General features: G+C 45.8%; 1 protein-coding gene across 6 annotated transcripts in view; it reads left to right on the plus strand.

Moving 5' to 3' along the window:
- Positions 1 to 24,588, plus strand: part of FRAS1 (Fraser extracellular matrix complex subunit 1) — a 365,258-nt gene that overhangs the window by 252,959 nt on the left and 87,711 nt on the right. For all 6 annotated transcript variants that reach the window (XM_059722220.1, XM_019498159.2, XM_019498154.2 and 3 more), the window contains 7 exons: positions 219 to 335; positions 7,127 to 7,241; positions 7,855 to 7,992; positions 14,858 to 14,890; positions 15,669 to 15,800; positions 16,729 to 16,854; positions 20,041 to 20,288. In XM_059722220.1, the coding sequence (XP_059578203.1) occupies positions 219 to 335; positions 7,127 to 7,241; positions 7,855 to 7,992; positions 14,858 to 14,890; positions 15,669 to 15,800; positions 16,729 to 16,854; positions 20,041 to 20,288 (909 nt within the window). The remainder of the gene's footprint in view (positions 1 to 218; positions 336 to 7,126; positions 7,242 to 7,854; positions 7,993 to 14,857; positions 14,891 to 15,668; positions 15,801 to 16,728; positions 16,855 to 20,040; positions 20,289 to 24,588) is intronic.

Raw genomic sequence — 24,588 nt, forward strand, 5'->3', positions numbered from 1 at the left:
TGGAGCAATCAGCCTTCAAAATTATTGTGGTCTTCAGCAGTTACCTTCTTAGTTATAATGCCAGCGTAGGTTTTCTGAATTGGCCCTCTATCTTTGTCCTCCCAAAGCCAAAACAAGGGTTATGAAGAAGGTCTAAAAATCCAGTTGTGTTTTTGAAACTCCTTCACTGTTGAAGGAATCATTATTAGGATTTCATTTTGGTGTTCTGGCATTCACAGGTATCCAGTGCTACTGCTCCACAAACCCATTTGGAAACCCACATGTTCAACATTGCTGTTCTCCCACACACACCCAAGACACTGCAGCTTTCCCTTGGGTCCTCTCTGCATATGACGGTAAGTCTAAACGAAAGCCATTGTCATTGCACTTTTCCTGTTACCATGGGAATACATTGAAAGCAATTAATGCTGATTATTTTTTCTTAATGTTGTTCAGTCTGTGTATTGTACTGAGTTCAACGGGAAATGAAAGGTGTGTTCCCCCACTGTATTTGCTCTACAGTGGTAGAAAAAAGTGAGTCGCAGACAGGCCAGAGATGAAAATTTTACCATACCAAAATAAGTTGCAAAATGAATATTAATAGCAGTGGTTGAGATAAAAGCATATATTGTAGAGGTCCTTATACAATAAAAGAAAGAAAACTAGATCTTTGTAAAGGGTTCCAAAGTTTCTTAAAAACAAACAAACAAAGCAGACTTAAAACTTGTCTAATTGAGTCCATTACAACTGAGGGAAGTAAAAGGCCTTGGGTTAGTTAGGTAGATGGTAATGAATAGATCTTGCCAGTAATTCCACTGCAATCCTTACTGATAAAAGCACGCCTGGCCCTTCTCACAAAGTTCTAATTCATCAGCCCGATGTCAGGAACTTACAGTATTTTAGGGAAAGACACCTTCTGGGTTGGTAGGAACTGAATTAGGGGCAAGTGCCATATAGTGAGTTGTTGTATGTGTAATACACGACCATTAGGAGGGACTTGAACATGGTCTAGGTGGAAACCTTTAGGGTAGGAGTTCTAAAGTTGTAGGGTGGGTGTAAGAAGAGGCACTGCAGGTATTAGGACTGGTGAAGTGCAGGAGCCAGAAGACATATAAATGAAGACAAAATAAGAGAGTAGACAAGGGCCAGGTGATACATAGCTTCAAGAACCAGGGCTGGAAGCGTGAATATAATACACTAGATGTAATTAGATACTACTTTCTGTTAAGTGTGTGGAATGCCAACATTGCTTGAGACTATAACGGACACAGAGAAAAATGTTTCCCTGCCCTTTGAAGCTTACAGCCAGACAAAAGCTCACTGAGAAATCACTCAAGATCTGTCTGCTTTGATTACTGATGTGGTCCTCATTAACACAGTGTTGGAGTGTTTCACAACATACCTGAGAGGTAGAGAAGTGCAATTGAGAAGCCCCAGGTATGCCTGCCCTCCATTTTGAGTCACCTAAATCTCTGTACTCAGTGGTTCTCAACATCTGGTCAACAAGGCCACATTACCATGCCTGTGGGTCTCCCCACAGGTCTGAAAACCTTCTGCAAAATTTCCAGACCAGTGGGGAGCCCTGTGAACCAGGCGATATTGCCCTACATTCTAGATCACATTAGTTCATGGCCAGATCCAAGTGCATGGGTTTGGGCCAGCGCATGAGATCATGTGGTATCAGGCCTGTGTATGCAGCCAGATCTAGCATGCAGGACCTGGCTGGTGCTCCAGTTCTTTGCCTCACACCATTCATCCAGCTCACAGGAGAAGAAGGTTGAGTACCACTGACCTATACAATGGCCCTTATTGGCTCCTGACCTGGCTTTAATCTAGCTCAGGTACTAGTAGCAGTGAAGCTGCAGGAGGATAGAGCTCAGCTGGGATGAACTGTCCAAGTATGAAACTAGCTCAGGTACTGGTAACAGTCAAGCTGCAGCACAGTGGAGCTCAGCATGAATGAACTGTCCAAGTATTGAATGGTGCTCTCAGTGAAACTGAGAAACTACCTTATTAGTGTTCTCTTCAGTAAACAGGCACAGCTCAACATCAGGCTTGCAGAATTAACAACCAGAATAGGGAACCATCTGGACAGAACTCTTACGAGGAGGAAATCTCTGCGTCCTGCCACAAATGACTTCACTCCTTAAAAAAGGAGATGGAAGCAAAACTTTCCAAATTTGCATGTCCCAGCAACAAACCTACAATCCACAGTAATGTCATCAAGCTATCCAGTTGCATTCTCTGTCTGGCTGAGGTATCTATACTATCTTGTGGTCTGTCATGCTGCTGTACTACACAGTTCAAAACAGTGCAGCTGTATGGAGACCTTGAGGCTTTTTTCTGCTGCCTAAGACTGAGAAAACATTTCCACGACAAGGCGCCATGTAAAGATCAACCTAAGATCAGATACATACGCAGAACAAGAAGAAGGACCATTCCTGGACTCCGCTCAAGGACTGCATCCCCACTCTGGACTTAGTACATAGACTGTTTTTGCCTTGATGCCCACTCGGAGATTGCAAAAAATCAACATTTATATTACAACCCCAGTTATGTGGAACAGAGAACCATGCTTGGCCTTAAAAACAACTTGGATATTATCATGCAACATGGTAATAAGGCGGGGGTGCCACTCTTGTCATAGGCAAACCAGCATATGTACAGGACCCTGGTCAACAAGGCAAGGGTTAGATTCTTACATGTGGTCAGGTGCCTCAAACGGAGAAAGGTGCCTGTTGGGATTTTCAGAAATGATGAGGCACTTATACCCCATTACAATTGAATGTGTCAAAGCTAGCCACTAGGGGCTTTTGAAAAATCTCACTGCATACCTTTGGTGCCTAAATACCTCCAAAGATCTGTGATTGGACAGATGCATGCAGGATATCTGTAGTGAAACAGGAAACTGCACCTAGGTCTTCCCAGAACCAAGCTAGCCCCTTAACCACTGGACATTCCTTTTAGTTCTCTTAAAACAGGGTGGGGTAGGAATACTTTTTCTTGCTGGTTCATTTTGGGAAAGAGAAGACATGATCCTGGGATGGTTAATGATATTGTATGGAGGAAAGTCAGCAGAAATGGACCTCTCAGAAGCATTGTGTTTCTGGAAAGGATCTGAGGGAGGTAAGGTGCTGCGTTGGGTCAAAGAAGTCATTCCAAGCCCTGGAGTTAGAAAAAGATGGAGCCAGTGTGTAACCTTGAGTATAACGGCCAGGAATTGGTTGAAGGGACAGAGGGAGCAGTGATCCTGGGATTACTAAACTCATCATGGTACAGGGTTCTTGTCAGGGTTTAAAATATTGGTAGACTTCTGCAGGCGATAATAAAACTTGCTCAGGCTGTTAGCTGTAGAAATATATGGTCATGCATTTTTTTGCTTAGATTTTTTTTTTTTAAATAAAATTCATGGGAGAGTTGTCAGATTGCTTCATCCATTGCTGCATTATATAGCTAATTACGCACCACAAAATTCAATAGTGTCATAAAATATTATGCTTTACTGAGAAGGTTCATCACAACCAGCAAGTGCTGCCTCTTTGAGAGACAAATATGCCTTGGAGACAACTACAAAGAGGACTATAATGTTAAATCTCTTCATCATAAAAAAAGAAGGCACATCTTATGTCAATGTGATTGCTAATCCATTTTCAAATGCCTGTGGTCCTTTAGAATTAGATGGACTTCTTTGCTGAAAAAAGAACTCAGTGCTAAGTCTTTCTAGAGCAAGAGTCCACTTTGAGTGTCCTTCCTAAGAAAGGTGAAAGAAGGTTCTTTGAAACCTTGATGTTTGATCTGGGTGAAGACAGTAGAACCTCGGTCATCCCCATTTGAATGGTTCACAACCTGTGTAGTTCAAGGTGGGTTATTGAAATAAAGGCATTCAGCTCAGCTGTTTGCTGTGGCTTTTGCTTCAAAGGACACAGCTTCTTTGCCCAGCTGGAGCATAGCCTTAATTCTAGGCAGCTGCTTGGAGAAGCAGTACCCTTTTGAAATAAAAGTTGTGGCAAATAGCTGGAGCACCTTGTAGCTCTCTGATTTAGCTATAAATATATACTCAGCTGGCTTGCAAAACTTCTTTGCAGGGTGTTAAGAAACCTAACCCTGCAAAGAATCTGGGTTATGTTTCTTTTTTCAGCCATGCATCAGGTTACATGCTCCCAAGAATGATCTGATTGGTGATGTGAACCTGTACCTTCTCAGGCAGTTGACAGTAACTAAATGTAAGCTGAGAAGGAATAGGGGGACAGAAGAAAATATTATGAGAATTAAGGCATGCCTTGAGTCTACCAAGCAGTTATGAAAAAATGACACTTTTTATTGTTTTCAGGCACATTTATTTTTCTGCAGTCTAATCTAATGCACAGTAAAGCACCACAATCTACACGTGCATGGCCATTACTGCACATAAGATTAGTATAATGTGTTGTTTGTTAGTACCAATACGTACAGGTGCTAGAAAAACGGCACATTAACTAATGTGCAGCAGCACATGTGTAGGTGCTGACATTGGGCACAAATTGCATCCAGTCAGCTGCACCAGCAGGGGGCCAGCCTCTTCCTTGGTGCAGAGCCACGTGGCAGGGACATCTCATTGGCTGTCCCAAGCTGGCCTCCAGATCCCTGGCCTGACCCCCAGGGCCTCTGCCAGCTGCCGTCTACCCCCTGGGCACTGTGCTGCATTGGTGTGGGCATGTGCTGGGCACTGCAGCCCTGCAGAGCCTGGCTCTGCCCCCCAGAGCCTGTGCCAGCAGCTGCCTGCCCTGTGGGCTCTGGGCCTCATTGATGTAGGCATGTGTTGGGCACTGCAGCCTCACAAACCCTGGCTCTGCCCCCCAGGACTCCAGATGGGCAGAATCTGCCTCCTGGGCACCATGTCCCATGCCAGCAGGCACATGCCAGTCGATGTTGATAGCCAGAGCCCTGGCCTGACCTCCTGAGGATCCTGGCAGCAGGTGCCATGTCAGCTTCCCCAGTGATGGAGACAGCAGCCTGGGGGCCAAACTGGACTGAGCAGGAGACTGCGGACCTTATCACAATCTGGGGCAACATGGAGGTCTAGCAACAGTTTGGCCAGGTCACCAGGGCCAATGTGCATATATACACAACCCTGGCAGAGTGCATGCAGGAGCACGGCCACCAGCGATCTGGCCAGCACTGCCACCTAAAGGTCAAGGCCCTGCGGGTGCAGTGGGTCCAAGACAGGGACCACAAGGAGTGGTCCGGAATTGCCTGTAGGTCCATGCTCTTCCTGCAGCAGCTAGACCAGGTCCTAGGTCAGATGGACCCTGGCGAGGCCTGCCACATCTATTCTAGCACGGGCAGGCTGCTGGATTCTTTGCCAAGGCTCAGTGGGGGAGGGCCCGTCAGGGCTCCAGCACCAGGTCCCAGTGTGCTCCCTGCCTTTGGCCTCACCTGGCAGCTTGGGCTGCCAGAATGTAGAATGGTCTTCCAAGGGAGGTGGTGCTGTCCCCTACCTTGGGGGTCTTTAAGAAGAAGCTAGATATGCACCTGGCTGGGGTCATCTGACCCCAGTGCTCTTTCCTGCCCAGGCAGGGGGTCAGACTCGACGATCTGCTGAGGGCCCTTCCGACCCAAACATTAGGCCTGTGCAAGTCGGCAGCGATCCGATCCAGCTTTGGATCCGGCTGCTTTGGATGCCCGTGATCAGATCTGGAGCTCTGGACCGGATTTCTGCCTTGATTTGGCTGAAGTGGCTCCAAAGCTTTGGAGCCGCCTCGGCGATCCGGCTATAGGGTATAATGGGGAAAAAATGAAATACCTATAACTTTGTTGTTATTTATTTGATTTGGATGAAACTTGCAGGGATGGTAGCTGCTGCTAAGACCATGAAGCCTACCAAGTTTGAAGAAGATCGGTGCAGGGATTTTGGGGGAACTGTACCCCAAATTTTTTAAAACAAAACTCATGTCACGTCTGTGTGTTACACTACGGGGGGCGCAAAACTACAGGGGTGGTAGCTCTTGCTGAGGCCACAAAGCCTGCCAAGTTTCAAGAAGATTGGTGCAGGGGTTTGGGGGGAACTGCACCTCAAGCTGCAGACGAGCAAAACTCATGCCGTGGGTGACACTGTGTGTTAAGGCGCAGCGGGGTGAAAGCCACGAAACCTGCCAGCTGTCGAGGAGATCGGTGCAGGAGGGTTCTGGGGCCCTGCGCCCCTAGCTGCTCACTTCCCAATTCTCCTTTCCTCCCATGGTGATTAGTAACCTACTGCTGTCCTATGTCAGGAGCAATTTGTGTGAGGCCTGTTGTGCTGGCTGGTATGTTGGGATGGGGACAGGGTAAGAAGCTTGTTCTGCCCCTGCACATCAGCAGGGAAAGTAACAGCTGGTGACTTCTGCATGCCCAGATATAAGGTCAGGATAGCTTCCTTATTACCTTCCTGCATGGGTCCCAGGTTAGCCCCTGTCTGATTCTTACCAGTTCTCTAAGCAAAGGAAGAGTTATTGTCAGTGGTGAAATACACATTGCTCTCTCCTGTTAATGAGGATGATCATTAATACTGGATGTTCCATGGTAGAAGCGGTGCACAAGCCCTTTACACAAGAGAAAATTCACTTGCTGATGGTTCCCAGGGCCATGGGTGACTGGTGCCTCCTGAGCCTGGTGCAGAAGCCAACGGTGGTGTCGGCGGCAGGGGCATAGCTGGCGAGCTCTTGTAGACACTGCTGGCAGCGTCAATGGTAGGGGTGGAGCTGGCAAGCTCCCGCAGCCGGCAGCAGTGGTGGCAGGGGCGGAACTGGTGAGCATATGCAGATGCCATCAGCAGTGGGGGTGGAGCTGGCAAGCATCCATAGATGCTGGCAGTGGCGGCAGCAGAGACGGCATGTGCCCCCCCGTGCCTCCCCTACCAGTCACCTATGCCCAGGGCATCCCTTCAAACTCAGGTGAATAGTACTCCTTTTGGGCAGGAGGCCCTAAGCAGTTATGTGACTTAGCCAAAGAACATCATTGTCAGAAAACTAAATATGTGAGCTTCAAAAATCAGAAATTTTAAAGATCAAGTATTTGGAGACTCTTGTGTCAGAAGAATCAGCTCCTATGCAGGAAAACACTCATAATTCATATGATGCATTTCTCCAAGCATCTTTGACTTTTCTGTCAATTGTCTAATATGTCTATTTAGGCACTGGAGGATCGTGTGACAGTGATTGAGCCACATCACCTCTCCTTTGTAGACCCGGAGAGTTCAAGTGAGAAAATTGTCTTCAATGTGACTGTACCTGTGCCACCAAATCAAGGCAAGAGATGTCATTGTTCAAGTTTTTATTTTTTTATTTATTTTAATTTTTTTACCAAGTCTTAGGTAGGGCTGGGGCTAAAAAGTGCCACATGTGCTTTTATTGCCATTTCTTCTGACCTCTATAACTTTATCTCAAGTATCTTTCTGTAGATCTGTCTGCCATCTTCAGCTGTCTATCCCCCTTCACATCCTTTCAGATAGTCTGTTTCTCTGCCTCTTTTCCTCAGCTTGCAAAGAACTGAGCAGTGCCCGGCTGATATTCTGTAATATCCATGTCTGAAATGTATTGCACATTGCACACAATGGCTTTGCCCCTTCCATCTCTCTAACTGTAAGCATCTGTGGAGTTGACTAAATTAGGAATCTGTTTAATTTCTGATGTCCTATGTTGGTCCAGAAGATCTGTCTTGGGTGCAATTATAGTCAGATGGACTATCGCCAGGTGGCCCATTCTGGATAACATGAGGAAAGATATAGTAAAAGGAGACAGCGCAGGAAAGAAATAAAAAGCAGTACAAGGGGAGGAAAGGGGAAGTGTCATGGCCTTGAGCCTTTGGTGTTAAAAATAAAATTGATTTCTCTTGTTAACATTCAGCTCTCTGCCTCTGTAGGTGTGGTGGAACACAGAGACAGGCCTCTCTCACCCATCAAGTATTTCACACAGGCAGATATTAACCAGGGCAAGATTGCTTACCGCCCGCCTGCTGCTGCCCCGCACATGAGAGAGATTACTGCATTCTCTTTTTCTGGTAAGAAGCTTGTCTCCCTATTAGCTCTGCACCAGGCACACAGAAATATTCTCTCCATTAGTAAAGAACTGGGTTTGCTTTTCACGCTGTAAAAAGCTGGAGTTACCATGCGTTGTGGCCTCAGCCTACTCCCACTGTCCTCTGCTCTCATTTGAATTTTGGCCATCAGGTTCCAGAGGAGTAGAATTAGGACTTGAGTTATTATTAACTGCTTGAATTGCAAATGTTGAATTGTGAAGCTGAAGGTGTACAAAATGTTGCTGATCTCTCAGCTAGAGATGAGAAGTTGGCGGTGAGATATTTTTTTCCTCATGGTACTGAGAAATGTTTCAGATGCCTGGCTGGTCATTCTGGTTCATACGCTTTGTGTTAAACTGATTACCAGATTTGAGGTCAGGAAGGACTTTGCCGCAGGTTACTATATTTCCAGGTTCAAAAAAGAGGACACCTGTCACAGGGGAGCAGGGGGAATATGATGGGGGTGGTGACATGCCGGTGCCCTGCCCCTGCCCATTCTGTTGCCCCTCACTGACAAGCAACACCCCCTCAGCCCTGCTTCTGCCTCCCACTCCGGACCCACTGTCCCCAGCCCTGCCAGTGACCCTCACTCCCAAACAGCAATACCCTGCCCCCCACCCCTTGCTGGTGCCCCTCACTCCTGACCCATAGCTCTTAGGCATTGCCAGTACCCTGCTCTCCCAAACCCTGGCAGGGTTTGGTCTATCCGTCTTGTCCCCCATGCCCCTCACTCCTGACCTGCAGCCCCCTGCCCTGCCCCCCAACCCTGCTGGTGCCCCTCACTCCCAATGCAGAGAGCCTTCCCCTCAAGCCCTGCTTGCCAAGCAGCTCCCACATTGTGCATGCACCCACTCTCTCTTTCTCCCTCTCTCTCTCTACCTTGCTGGAGCCCATATGGGGACCATCTTTCTTGTAGCATCACCTGAGCATATTTTACCTAGCAAATTTACCTGGCAGGGCCCTTGTCTCTTTTGTTTTCTTTCTTTAGCACACTGTGGCTTTTGAGGCTCTAGTTTTTTTGTACCACCCATGGGATAGTAAGGATGTTTTGTAGCTGTGCAGCAGAATGCCCCGATAGATGTTCCTTTGGACTGTTTTGGACTAAATGTCTATTATAACTGTCTGTGATTCCATTCCTCAACTATGATGGAGGACTGCTGGTCCTTTCCCAGTCCTGTGATCCTATGCCACAGCCTTTTCTGCACTGTAGGTGAAATCTCAGCCATACTGCAGTCAATGAGAATATTGACAGTGACTTCATGGTTTCACGTTTTCACCCTTTGTTTTTTGCAACATTCATGAAACATTTCCCTTTATAAGACAACATTGCAAAATTCATTGCATCATGAGGATTTTTAACTTTTGATGCAGCCAGCATTAACAAAATGAACCACTAAATAGATCCAGTAGCTGTCTTCTTCCCTTTGGGATTTTTTTTCCCTGTGTTGTCTTCCATCTTTGTGCTTAGGCAAGTTAGGCAAGAACAAATGGGCATGGACTGGCTGAAATTAAAAGTAAGTTTCTAACTCTCACAGGTATTTGCTTTGGTAATGGCCTTCCAAAGGAAGTAGAATGAATGCAAAAAATGTCCTAGGTTTATGATGCAGCTTGCATATCATGGGGATTATATGATGTGGTTATATATGCATAGTAGGAAACTGGACTTAAACCACTGACAGATGTTCATTTAGAGTACAATGGGATCTAATCCCTGATTTGCAGCAATGACATCTACATGTACTGTACGTGGCAGAAGGCACAATTTAAAGGTTCCAGCACCTGGGAACCTTTGAAAACCACTTGTGCAGCTAGGCTGCATGTGCAGCTTTTTGACGTACCTTGTGCATGGAGACCCTGGGCTCAGGGAGAGATTCTCTGGTCCTGAGGTACCAGCCTGTTAGGACCTTTAAAATCTGTGTGTGAAGATCTAGTCCACAGTGACCCCAAGATCAGAGAGATGCTCCTTGATCTTGGGTTCATGGCACCTCCTCTTTTCCCCTGCCTCTAAGGATTGCGGGGGAGTGACGGGGTCTAAACCTAGTTCTGCTTCTAGCCTGAATGGATAGGCTGTGCCCCAGACCCAGGGGCTGCCCCATGCTAGGTCCCAGCATTCAGCTAAGCATCAGGATCTGGAATGGGTCAGCCCCACACCTGCTTGTTCAAAATGTTTAACTTAAGGTGTGATATAATGCACACAAAGATGTTACACATTCTATGTAAAATAACTTTGTGGCTGCTTTGCTGTGTTATAACACTATAAATCAACTTGAACATGTGGCTGGGTTACACTTTAAAGTACAATTAACAGGTTAATCACATCTTAAATGTAACATGTGCCCAGGGCCCTACTGACCCATCCCATCCTGTTCCTAAGATGTGAAGTGTGAGTGCATGTTACATGCTTAACCCTGTAGAATCTGATACGCAACCATGTTCTTTTAACTGAGACAAATTCTACATTAAATATAATTCCTCGCATTGTATTATGTGGATTTGAAAATGAGTGGAGGACCATGTTCTCTACTTGGCATCAAGAGAAGCTATGCCTGTAGGATGAGGGAGAACATACCCCTCAAAGCTTCTTCAGCCAGTCTGGTTGGGTGAGAGTTGATTGTTTTCTAATCCAGTAATTAAACACAAAGGGCTTGTTGCTTTGTGTAGGTAAAGCAAAAGAGAGAGAATTTCCTTTGATTAGGTGAAGGTAGCACCTCAGTGCTTGGCCAATGTTTGAAAACTGTGCTTTAAGCTAAATGGAACTAATGAAAACAAAAGTAAGTGAGCCTGATGAGCGTGGCACCGACTCAGATTTGTGAAAGAGGATTCCTTTTTCCTCAAGATATGGCTGTCCCCCTATTGGTCTTTGTCCTTGGCTGAGATGTTCTGTGCCTGTATGGGGGCAAAAGAAGGCAACACACATGACACTTCAAAATTTGATTTACTTTGATGAAGTTAGATTTTGCCTCGTCTGCATGTTAGATTTTGCATGTTATGAGCAGGGATCTGGGTTTTCCAATTCCTGTGGAAAAATGTAGATTTTTAGGGCTGTGCAAAGCTTCGGGTGCTGATTTGATTCGGAGGACATTCGGCCCAATTTGGCTGTGAAATCTCTGAATCCGAATCAAATCAGAAAACCAGTAAAAAGGTCTGAATCGATTCGAAGATTTCCAAATAGATTTGGAAAATATCCTGAGAGCTTCGGAGATTCAGGCAGTGCCCGTTCGCCACTGCAGGGAGCTGGACCCAGACTTCCTGCTGGTAAGTAGAGGGCGGGGGTGGGGGCTGGAGGAGGGGGGAGGGGACCATGGGGGGACCCTTGCCAGACCCCATCCTCTGCCTGCTCCCCTAGCCCCCCTAAGCGCCTCCCAACCACTGCCCACTGTCCCAGCCCCTCATGGCTGCTCTGCCCACCCCAGCTCTTAAAAAATAAAGTCCTGCACTCACCGGCTGCTGCAGCAGCTATAGGGGCTTCTGGGGGCTCATGGCAGCGGGGTGAGTGCGGGGCCTGGCAGCAGCTGATGAGTGCGGGGCTTTTTTTTTTTTAAAGAGCCGAGACACTGGGGCTGGGCAGGGCAGCCATTGACGGGCCTGGGAGAGTGGGTGGGGAATAGGGCCTGTTTGATTAGGAGATTCGGCCGATCCAGTGGCGGCTGAATCTTTGAATGAGATTCAGCTGAATCGATTTGGGACAGTGATTCAAATCACCGAATCAAATCACTGTCCCCCAAATGGCCAAATCCAAATCCAAGGCAAATACTAGCCGCTTCATACAGGCTTACAGATTTTCCCCTTACGAGGAAAAAAAAGTGGACTTTCCCCTTTGAAGCAGGAAACCGCAGGTTTTCCCTTTTGCAAACAGCTATCTGCAGGCTGTCAGAGTTCCAGCCTGCAATGAGCTTCTTGCAAAAAAGGTACAAAACATTTCCTTTCTCCAGAGCCCTGTCTAGAGGGGGAGGTGTCTTCTACACATGCATGCAAGTTGCCCCCATGCAGTCAAATTACATTAGAAACTTTTAGGACTTGCCAACATGAGAAAGTTAATATGAATAAGGGTGTGAAGACAATGAAGTAAGATAAAGACCCATTAATTCCACCCCCCCAATCCCCACAATTCTCATCCTCCTTAAACCTAGCTCTGCCCAAGTCAGAGGAGCCAGCCTGAGTCTGGCAAGATGCTCTCAACCCATGGGCCTGAGTCCCACAAAGCAGGGGACAGCTGTGGTGGGCTGCCCACATCGGGGTGGCAGGGAGTGATCTTGAAGGCCCGGTGCCAGGGGCCATGAGGGCTCACGTGTCTGAGGCCTGCTCTGATCTGAAAACAGAGAGGAAGGACTTGCTCCAGGAAAAGCCAGGGTTGACTGGGGAAGCCAAAACTCAGCTGCTTCAGAACCAGTTTGGAGCGTGGATCAGGGGATGGGAACAGAGATGGGGATGGGGATTCAGCCCCTCACCAGTTTCGCCCAGCCCAGCTGACCAGGGCCTGACTCGCTGGGAGCCGCAGCCTGACCTCAGCTGATTTTGGGTGCCATCAGTGGAAGGTGCCTGCCTGGGGGATGCACACAGCTGCCTCCTGCAGGCAGCTGGTTGGAGCAGCCTGAGGCCCAGCAGGGGATGGTGTGGCAAAGGGCATAGCCTTGTTTGGGGACAGCATGATGCCCCCATGCTGTTAGGCACTGAGCAGGACTGGACGTAGCTGGCCATCACATGTGCCATTGGGAACTGGAAGGCATCAGAGTGGCCCCACTCCTGGTCCCCACAGCGGCCGGGCTGGGGGTCCAGGTGGTGCAGTGGCGGGTTCCATGGGTCTGTGGCACCAAAACCACAGGATTGTGGAGCACCTGCCAGGATTAGGCTGTCTCTCCATGGGTTGAACTGGGCCAGGCCGGAGTGCCTCTGGATGTGCCCAATGGTGGAGGGATCCCACCAGCCTGTCCTGTGTTAGAAGGGAGAGCCTGAGAGGGGTCCAGCTGCAGCGGGATTAGATGGTCATATTTATGCTACTCTGCTAGTCCTCCTCATTTCCCTGGCCCCATCTTCCCCACCTGCCCCTTATATCTTGTAGGAAGCAGCTTTTTTTTCTTTCCTTTCTCCAGAGCAAGAAATAATGATTGAGGCACTGGTAGGTTTCCAAATTGCTTTAAAATTGTAAATATATCAATAAAACATCATGTTCAACTGATATCTATATATATAGTGATGTTTCATTTTAATCATGGAAAAACACGGATTTGGGGGTTTTGAATCAGATAATTTTGGATTTTTTATCATAGAGTTTAAGAAAACCAGGATCCCTGATTATGAGGGGGAGAGCAAGGAGGCTCTTTCCCTTGCCTCTTGTACCGAGTGCAAGAGCCATTTGTGATTCAGTTCATGTGCTCACCCCTGCATACGTTGTTTCCCAGGGAAACAGTTGAGCCTTGCCTGGTTCTCCTTTCCCTTTGCACAGAAGGAAATTTGGGAACAGGCTAAACTTCCCTGACATGCAGTCACTCCACAGGCACCTTCTGTGACAAGGCAGTTCTCCGTTGTCCCTGCTTTGAAGACTTCTGTCTGACTGAACCCAGCCCCTAGTGTTTTAGTTTATTATTGTAATGTTCTCTGAGAGATGCGCCCTTTGAGGAGCCCTATAGGATTTGGTATTAAAGGACTTTGTTCACAGGCTGTTTCATGCAAAACCAGTCAACTTAGCTTTATGGCCAGCTAGTGGGTAATGAGCTAGTGTATGTTGTAAATGAGCATTGTATAAATGCAGTATCCTGTAAATGAACTAAAAAGAAGAAAAATCTCCTATGTGTACTTGTGATAGATTAGGCATCCTGTAGGGTATTCTGAAAACTGGTGCTTCATTCCACAAAGAGAGCAGACAACAAGTAACTCATAGAATGACATAAGGAAGTATAAGTATAGGCAGGTAAACCCTTTTCTGCCCTTTCATATGTCACAAACCAGTTTGACTAGAGCAGTGATTTCAACCATTTTTTCATTTGTGGACCCCTAAAAAATTTCAAATGGAGGTGCGGACCCCTTTGGAAATTTCGAATGGAGATCCAGACCCATTTGAATTGTAAGTGTAAGTATTCACATACTTTTGATTGATCATAGTCATATTTTGTGAACTCCTTAGACAGCCTGCCAACCCCCAGGGATCTGCAGACCACATGTTGAAAACTCGTGGACTAATGTAACATCACTCTGTCCCATGGTGAAGCTGACCCACTGAGTAAAATATGATGGTGATGACATTTCCATTCTCTGATTTGTAGGGCTGCTTGTGCTGAGGCAGTGAAACCCAAAAGCAATTTTTAGTAAATCACTGGAATTGCCAGGGCATAAAAATACCACTTTATGTAATTCCTGTTGTAGCATTGGGTACCACGTAACCCAGAATACTGGAACGTGTCTCTGATAACTATATTGAATTCCAGGGTCTTAAAAATCACAAAGCACGGTACAAATCTGTGGTTAATCTTTGCGTTATCCCTGAAAGAAGGGAGTGGTATTATCATACTCAACCTACAGATGAATCTGAGGCACAAGGGAGATTAACTGCTGCATTTCCAGATGTTTCCCCTAATTTTTTGTCATGCTCAATTTCCAAGGCTCAATGAGCTATGCTTATTCCAAGGCATGTGAGTGGCTGGTGTATGACTAGGTTTCAGGAGCTGCTGGCTGCAGCACCCTACATTGAAGCAGGTGTAATGAACTACTTCAATAACAGGACCGGAAAAGGAATCAAGTTTTGTTCAAAACAAAATGGATCTAAATCCGTGTGTTGGGGGGGGCGTGTTGCTGTTCTTTTTTTTAACTGATGTCATTAACAACTGTGCTCTTCTTGTCTTCCTCCCTTCAGGTCTCCCAGAATCAGTGAACTTTCGTTTTACAGGTATATAAACCATTTGTCCTTTCTTTGCTACAAGAGACATGGTACTTTTCCTGCCTGTCCTTCTTTATTTTACCTGCTCATGCTTTTCCCTTCCTTTACTTCATGCACTTCTACAAGTCTTAAGGAGAAGTTTTAGAAAGATCTGAAATGTTTACTTTCTTATGCCACAAATAATGGATTAGAATATACTGAAGACACTGAGTTTTCGGTAGGGTCTAGGAGTGGTTTAATGGGTAACAGGTGTGCCCCTTCCCTGACCATTACCTCAAATCTTGAAGGCCTTATGAAGTTGAAAACCCTACTGATGTGAATAAGGATGTAAAAGTTTTTGACTCAGTGACTCAACAAATCACATTAGTAACCTGAAGTTCTATTTAGTGTTTTTCAACCCTTTTTAATGTGCTGGGAATGAAACATAGCCCCTGTTCTTAAAAAGAGTCTTTGTTCAGTGCAGACTGTAAATAGAGAGATATAGGAAGTGTGCATATGTGCATGTATTCACCCACCCACTCAGTCAACTTGGCTCTTCCCAGTTTACCGGTGCTGCTAGTGATTGATATGGGGCGCTACGGTAAACACTTTTTCTCTTGAATTTTGGAGTCCTGTGCATAGACATGTTCCTAGACAGTGATATAAGTGGAGAAGGGGTACGAGATTACTACAGTCAGGCAATCCCTGGGCAAAGGTGGGAAGCTGTGCATGTGTTTTCAGATGCCTTTGCAATACGAACCATTTACACTTGAGCAGTAAATGCAGTTGTGTGCTGATTTGCTTTTAGTGTCTGACGGAGAACACGTAACCCCCGAGATGGCATTTACGATTCATTTGGACTCGGTGGGTCAGCAACCTCCTGTGTTCCAGACCACCACTCCGTTTCTGAAGGTCAGCCAGGGTGGCAAGGCTACTCTCGGTAAGGAGCAGAGAACAGGAGCAAGCGCTGAATTCTAGGTCAGGGTGACAGAAGGGACCAGCTGGTGGACCTTGGCCAGACATGCTGGGCTTATCACCTGTGAGTCTCACACAGGCAGCTGGGTAGAGTTCTGGCCTGGACCCATCTCTCACCATTGTGGGAGGGATCTTGGGATGTATTGAAGCACCTGTATTAGGGGCAGAGCAGAGCCCTTGGGAACTATTCCAAGAGGTCAGTATATACAAAATGCTGCACCCATTTTAAGAGTCTAACATACTCCTCCCATGTATGGCCAGCCATGTTTATGGGCTGGCCGGTTGGAGGGATGCACTCACAACCCTGCCTCGGTCTTATCTTTACCTCCCTTTTGAATAAGTTGAGACCAGGGGTTTGTCTTGTTAGCAGTGCCCATATTCTGTTGAGCCCAGAGGCTAGGATTCTGACCAGACCTTCTGTTAGCTATGCAAATGGGTAGCCCCCCCGCCCACATGCCACACACCCCCTTCACATTTCATCTCTACCTCAGCAAGAGTCATAATTTATATCTGCCATGTAATACATTCAAACATATTGTAGAGGATAATAACTTGTGCAACTCACTAAAAATACAGAACTTCTTACACTGCCATATAGATAAACTGATTGCAGCCCTCTCACTTCTTGTATGCTTGATCTACTTGCACATTACCAGGAGTTCAGTATCATCCTAGATGTCACTTGCTAAGCAGATTTCCAATAATATCTCCAATTTAACCTATGACATTGGCATCACCAAAAATTAATTATCTCCAAGCAGGCAGGCAAACATACATGTGTTCAAATCCGTTAATTTCCTGATGTCAGTATGTGGCTTTCACAAGACCTATGAACAATTCACTGTATAGTAGATAACAGTTGTGACACCTAGCTGTCCTTGTTCCTGTGCCAGGGGTTCAGCTGGAAGTAAGTGATGTGGACACAGCTCCTGAAGATCTCTTCTTTGAGCTGGTGGAATCTCCTCGCCATGGGGTTCTACTCAAAAACCTCACCAGAGTTCATGACCACTTGAGAGCAGGTGAGTTGCACAGGTCTCTGAGTCAGAGGATGGATTACAGGGAGAACAACTAAGTCCAGCATATTTTCTCTATCTGTTTGTTTTTTCACATTTAATAAGGAGTTGAGTTAGAATGTTTATATAAGAATAGAACTATAATCCTGTAATTTCCTTATATATTTTCACATATATAATATCAATTTAATATATATAAAAATTATGAAGGTAGAGGTATCTGATTTATAGGCCATTGACACCTATTGGGGCAGTAGAGGCGCAGGGCTCCACTGTTTCTTAACTTTGCCATGATGAGACAGTGCGGTCAGCACCATGTCCCAGCTCAGAGGCAGGCAGTTATTTCAGGCAGAGGGCTGCTTACTGAGTTTTGGCAAGCTGTCGAGGGCCGCATGGGTAGCTCCGCCCCTTGACAGGTGCCCCGCCCCCTGCTTGCCATCTTGGGACTGGAAGTCCCACCCCTAACCTAAGACTTTTGCCACTGGAAGTACTCCTTTGGGGAAGAGGGCTTGCTATCTTAGAACCAGAAAAAAAACAAATTATGTACTAAAAATCAAATACCCTTAATAGTTTATTTTAATTCAATTAAAAAAGATATTTTTGTCCTGATTTGTGTGTGTTTGTGCTGTATATGTGGAAGTGATTGCATAATAGCTCAAAATGCAGTCTTACTTTTGTATAGTGTGTGGGGTGTGAAGAGGTGTCGGGGGCATATGGGCGGGTGTGGGGCTTGTGGGGAGCTGTGGATGTGTGTGTGTGTGTGTGTGTGTGTGTGTGTGGTATTTGTGGGAGGTGTGATTGTGTATGGAGGAAGCTATGGCTGTGGAATTTGTGGGAAGGGTTTCAGGGTATGTGGGGTGTGCATGGGAGTGCCCTGTGCACTCCTCACTGAGCTGACCAGCACCTGCCCCCAGTCCGCGATAGCCAAGAACCCGAGTGCACTGCTCACATCCAACTTCGGGGGAGCCTCCCCAGGCTTCCAGTGCCTGTGCCGGGTCCTCACTGACTTGTGCCACCCCCAGTGGCCTCGGCCACACCCCCATGCTGTCCCCCAGGCTGGCCAGGCCCTTCCTGGATGGCCCCTCGGTTACTGGCAGCCGCAGGAGCCTCCAGAATGCAAAAGCGGCTGTGACCCTGCTCTGACTCCTGGTGCAGCCTCCCTGCCCATCCTGGGGCCCAGGGGGCAAGCTGCCAGTGGGCCACAGGGCCCCTGCAGGGCAGGGAAGCCTGGGCCTTCTCCCCGAGGCAGTGGCACCCACCGGGGCCACCCGTGGTGGGGGGCAGCCAAGCCATGGCTGCCCCAAGCCTCGTGCGCAGTGTAACTTCCTTGCTGCCTCCCTGTGCTTCCCGTGTCCCAGGCCGTGTCCCTACCAGCCTCTGCTGCCCCCAGTAGCCCCGTGCGCCCCCTGTGATGCTGCCAGGGCCAAACAGGCCCTTCCACAGCAGCCCCCGGCCTCCTGGGAGCGCAAACACAGTCGCGGGCCCTGTGCACTTGCTTGCTTCTGGCTGCATGGCCTGACCGCAGGACCCTGCAGGAGCTGGACTCAGCGATCACCCACAGTCCTCCCCTGCCTCCCCACCCCACACTCTTACCTGAATTTCCCACACCAGTACAGACATGAACAGCCCCACGGTCCCAGGCCAGAAGCCAGGTGGGCTCTGCTGTTCCAGGGGCCTGCCATGACTTCCCTTGGATCCTACTGCCCCTGGCTCCTGTCATTTTTTACCTTAGTAAGGGGCAGATAAATATTAATTTAAAAAATCGTTTTAGGGGCCCCATGGGCCAGATGGAATGGCTTGGCAGTCCAGATTTTGCCCACCCCTGTTCCAGCTGCATTTACTCCTGGTATCCATGGGATAAGAAACTGGGGTGAGCCTTGGGGCTATGCTGGAAGTGGAAACCCACCACCCCTACCTGAGATCAAACCAGGCCCTTCCAGTCCATAGCCAGTTGCCCTACTGGCTGAGTTATGTGGCTCCCATGTATATATTTATATTTTATATAAATGCAATTATAATTAATAATACACTGCTGGTCATGGCCAACTAGAAACTCTGAGAAGCATTCATGGAATTGTAATTATTATTGCACAGTATAGAACATGGTTGTGATGCTTCAAAAACATGTGAATGGTTGGGGACCGTTGCTATAATCAAGCACACTGGTGCTGGCCATGGTAATGTTGGTGGTAATAGTTTTTGTGATTTCCAAAGTATGATGACTTCAGTGGGGTTGTTTGTGCCTGTATTTATGGGATGAAGTTCATCCCCGTGGAGACTTAAGCAATGCATAAGCTTTTTGCTGGCCTGCTCTACAGTATTTTGCCCCTGACTAATTTGGCCCATAGTCTCACCCTAAGAGGCTGAATATTCCTAGGGCCTGTCTCTAGTCTGAGTGTGTATTCATAGGATGTGCAAAGGGAGGGAAAATTAAAGGCACTTTTCTGTTGCTCTGATTTATTCTTCAGACAAGTTAATTTGTTTCCTACATGTGTTTATATAAATGTCACTCTTTGGATGGGTTAATGTCCTTTGTGTACATGACTTTGTATTGTTGCAGATTGGTAAATCATTATGTTTGGGTAAGTTTAACCAATTGTTAGGGTGCTTAGAGCTTCTTGCAAGACCATTTTTATACTGTGTAAATCTGAATAAATAAATAAATGAATTGGATGTTCCAGATGATGTCAGCATAATTCCATCACTGTCAATTGATCAAGATGCTGTTCAGAGGCTCAGTCTTATGGGCAGTTTGCCTTTAGAGGTTGCAGGTTTCAGCTCCTTATCAGAGACAAATTTGATTTACAAGAAAGCAGTACAAACAAAAGGTGTTGTGTGTGTGTGGGGGGGGGGGAGGAGGGGGGCAGTGCTACTGTAAAGATCAGGGCTCAAGGCCTTTATATTAGACAAATGACTAAGAATTAGTTGGGCAAGAAATGGGAAGGGCTGTTCGTCAAACACCCTTTGTTTTGTCACAGTGTGTTTATGAAGGTTATGGCTCCGCCCTGCGCACATAGTAGCTCACTACTGAAATCCCCAATAGAATGGGAGACCACACACCTGTAAGGAGTATATTAAACAACAACTAAGAACATGCGTAAGTGCTTAACTGAGTCAGGGCCTTAGGCATTTGAGCTGAATTGGTGCACTGGGCAGTGACTCATTATTTGTTTCACATTTCTTTCTGGGAAGGTGATACTTTCACGTACGAAGACATCACCCAAAATGCTTTGCAGTATGTCCATGATGGCTCATCTGCAGCAGAGGACAGCATGGAAATCTCTGTGACCGATGGCGTTACCACTGCAACTACTGTACTGAGAGTGGAAGTATCACTGATGGACAGGAACAGTCCCCGGTTAGCTCCAGGCTGCTTGCTGACTGTCACAGTGGATAGTAAAAGCTCTGTGACACTTTCTCGGTCACACCTAGCTTACGTTGTAAGTTTGTATCTATTCCTTCCTTGTTCAAATGAATTCTTAGTATTTAGTGTTCTCCCCTCTTGGTAGGCTCTCAGCAGCGTGCACTCCTGCACTTTCAGAATATTGATTTTTGGCAACCACTTTAACTTTTTACTGTGTTTTGACCACAGATGCCAAAAAAGGAATAATGAGCTCTTTCATCTTAGTAGGCTCTTTCATCTTAGTGGGTTTTTGAGGCTATCTGCCTGAAATAAAGGTGAACTGCAGAGCCAAAATAAAAATTGAGTTAATCCCAGATTTATGCACAAAACATCCCTGCTAACTAAACATGTGGGTTTGCTCAGCAATAATCCTTTTAAAACTTTTTGACTGACTTTTTCTGGCTTGATATGCCTTTTTCCCCTCAAACCAGAATGCAGCATTCTGTGATATCATGTGAAAATACTATGGTTTGCTGACTACAGCCAAGTGAGATTTCCCTCTCAGGAGGTGTCATGTGAAATACCAGATTTCTTAGTAGCAATGCGTTTAATAGCAAATTCTTTCCTGGACTGAGGAGGAGACAGAATATGAACAACATGCAAAACACATTAGACATGTCACTCAATGCCCTACTAGAATGCAGTCATATATTGAAGTGATGAGGTAGTTTAAGAAAACAGATGAAAATTAGTTTTATTGGTTTTAATTTAAATGAATGTACACACCCAATGACTTCGAGTCTACTTAGATCTGAAACTTAGTGCATAAACTTAGGATGAACTCAGTTTTCATTTTGGATGTGTAGTCCCAGCTTTCACATCCCTGTTTTGTTAATGGCAAGATGACAGCTTCTGGTATCCCATGAGGGTAATATTCACCCATATGCAGAATGCTGGTTCAAATGCCTTTGTGTCATGGCATCCCCACTGAAGCAGGTCTGTGGTGCATAGGCATCATGTTCTGCATAGGAGTGTACTTCACCTGTGACATTTTGTAAGCTATTTTCTAGGTGTCAAAAGTTAGAGAACTGGTATTGTAGTAACTGACAGTGGATAAGAGGCTCCTGTGCTTAACTTAACTTTCTTTATATGGGTATGGCTCTTTACAAGAAGAGCTTATTTCCCTTTCAGTCTGGGGATAACCTGTACTGGCATAATCACTTTTATAGCAGTATTACTGCATCCACACTCAGGGGTTAATTACACTTCTATATAATTACCTTTCTACTGTAGGCAGAGCTCATGCCTAATATTTAGGTGTATTTATAAACACTACCCGGCAATCTTCTTAAGGTCCATCAGTGTTTTAATAGGCTAAGTTCATGGCTTTATATAAATTGTAAAATTAGCTTTGGATAGAAACATAGAGCTGTCAGAGTTATAAAGGTGTCAGAGCTGGAGAGCAGTGTTTCTGCACCACTTTCTAAAAAGTTGTTGTCTTGGACACTCTTGGGTTTGTAGCATGGGTCCCAGGCTGGCTGAGGCAGGCACTGTGTGTGGTGCAAGCTGACCAATGCTTGCAGTGTGGCTGCTGCTCCAGCTGGACTGTACTACATGCAGCGCTCGTTCCAGCCACTCTGGATTTGCACTGCACCCGTGCAGGTCCCAGACCAACTGGAGCAGCCACTGGATCAGATATACTGGGGGAGGGAGAAAGGGAAAGCTTTATGCCTCCTCCAGCCCCATGGGGCTGGAGGAATTTGACACCCCTGCCCTAATGTATTAGGGTCTTTTTGAGCCAATGTTATGTCTTGCAGAAATTATGACTCTGTGTAAGTAAATGAATTAGTTGTATTGAATTAGTAGACCACTGAAATTTGAATGGTGCTCATCTAACATTAAAATGGTCCCTGGGGAGTCTTTTTTGCCTATTAACAGCTGAAAGAGTGCTACTTTTAAAGTACTAACCAGTTAGATACTTAGAGGTTTGGATAAACTCCTGGAATTCATAGCTATTGTACCTCATAGTCCACAAAGGCAGCCAGCGTCAAGATCACTGCTGTGCCCATACTGCTTCATTGTTAGAGTCCCATTTTGACTTGCATTGCAAGCGACTCAGGTGCCTAAGTCCCATTTTTACAAGTCATTTAGGGCCATATTATGTAAATAGTTAGGCACCTAAAGATAGATTCTTAAGTAGGCTAGGTACCTTACTTGCATTGGCTCAGGCCAGTGGTCATTAACATTTATGGACTCTCAAGGCACCCTTTACTGGACTCAAGGCACCCCTCCATAACATTTGTGAATTGAGCGGCACGCAATTTTAAATACAAATTTATATATTACAGTGCTTACCTCCTTACACAGGGGCTGGGGAGTAGGAGTGGGGAGTTGTCCATGTAAGGACAAGCCTGTGCCTGGCTTATCTGCTTATCTTCTCACATCTCATACTACCCTTCAAACGATTTGGGGGCACCCTAGTTGAGAATTGCTGGCTTTGGCATTTATGTAAATTCCATTTAAGTACCTCTCTTCATTTTTAGATACCTAAAAACCTGTGTAAGCATTGCTGGCAGGAGCATACATTTAATGAAAAGTTCATGGAATTTCAGCTACTAAGAGTGACTTTTAAAAATGGGAGCTTGGTGCTTTTGAAGAAGTTCCCTCATGTCTGTACAATTCTTTAATGTAAAATGGGATCCATAGTTTTACTAGAGATAGGAAGGATAGAAGACAGCTTTTGTAACTGCATTTTATAGGATGCTTTGGATAGGAATGATCCTGCCTCAGGCAGGAGGTTGGACGAGATGATTTCTGAAGGTCTCTTCCAGCCCTACTTCTCTATGATTCTGTGATAACTGTTGGGCTGTTCTTCATTGCACAATGTTAAGCAGAAGGAGGCAAAACTGTCCTAAGGTGGTTTTGGTTGAGAGAAACCTACAGTGGAAGCCCTCAGGGACGTGTTTGTCAGGAAGGCAGTAGCATGAGATTGGAAAAAAGAAGGAAGTTGTAGTGGAGAGAGTGGAATTTTTGGGTGGGGCTGTGGAGGACCCATCCATGGGAGTCCCCTTCCATGTATTAGATAATGTGGTGAAAGTTGGTAACTTTACAATATTCTTTTCAGGTTCTGGCAAGCCCAGAAATGTGGGCATTTGCTCCCCTGATTTACAAGACAACTAACCCACTTCTTCAGCTGAGGATTTCACTCGCTGCCCCCTTTTTTCCCTTGGGTTGAGTGAATACTTTTTGCATTCCTAGAAATAGTAGCCTTTATAGCTTTTTATTTCACAGCATGACAGTGGTGTGCCAAAACCTGCACATTCACCAATATTGATTCAAACTTCCCAAATGGTGTGACTAGTGTAAAAATCACAGCATTTAAGAGGGCACATTTTCCTTACCTTCTGGTTTCTGAATGCACTTGGATCCCGATTTCAGGCTTTTCTCTTAACATCATGAGGGCTAGAAAGATTTTTTTAAATGAAAGCTGAAATGCTGACATGACTACAGGAGCCTCAGCTGTAAGAGGAATATGGTGGGAAATGTTGACACTGGTCTGGTGTCACGTACAATACATAACTGCAAAATCTGATGCATCTCAGGCCCCTGGGAGTGAGGTTCCAGCACAGTAGTGGATTTTACTTCTGTTATATGGATAGATTGCTACTCATTGCATTGAGAAATTTATATTAGGGTAATTGTTAGGCATTTCATTGATTATTCTATTAGAAAATCATTTTTGAAAAGGCCCAGAATGCAGGAGGGAATGGAGTATAGACACCATTGTAATGCATTACAAAAAATAACAGATGCCATTGGTTTACAATGCTTTTCATGGTGATGACATCAGAAAGTTCATACCTGGTGTCTGTGATTTTTTTTTGACACTTGTTTTATAGATATAGAAAGAAGGCCATGAATACACATAATGTGGGTCTATGTGCTAGCCCCTGCTTGTCTCTCACATTTTAGTCAGGGAGACTACACTTACCAGTAAAGCAAAGATTTGACTACGTATGTTCAGAGTAAGATGGCTCAGAACTTGAATCTTATGGTATGTTTTCTTCCCAGAAGTGTTAAGTAAAGATGCAGATTTGGATACATCATCATATAATTGGAGACAGTTAATTAAATGGGCCAAATCCAGCTCTTTGCTTCACCAGTGTAAATCCAGAAGCAGTCCATTGACTTTAATACAATTGTTCCACAGTTACACTGGTGTAACTAAGAGCTGAATTTAGCCCAATCTTTGCATATTTTCTGAGACACACATCAGTATATTTCATCTCAGTTATCTGTGACCAGCCACTAGGTATTAGTGGTAGGAGAAATTCTACTTGGAATTTCATGTGATTTGAAAATAAAATATACAAGACATATCTGAGTGAGCATATATG

This window comes from Alligator mississippiensis, chromosome 2, assembly GCF_030867095.1.
Source record: "Alligator mississippiensis isolate rAllMis1 chromosome 2, rAllMis1, whole genome shotgun sequence".
NCBI lineage: Eukaryota > Metazoa > Chordata > Crocodylia > Alligatoridae > Alligator > Alligator mississippiensis.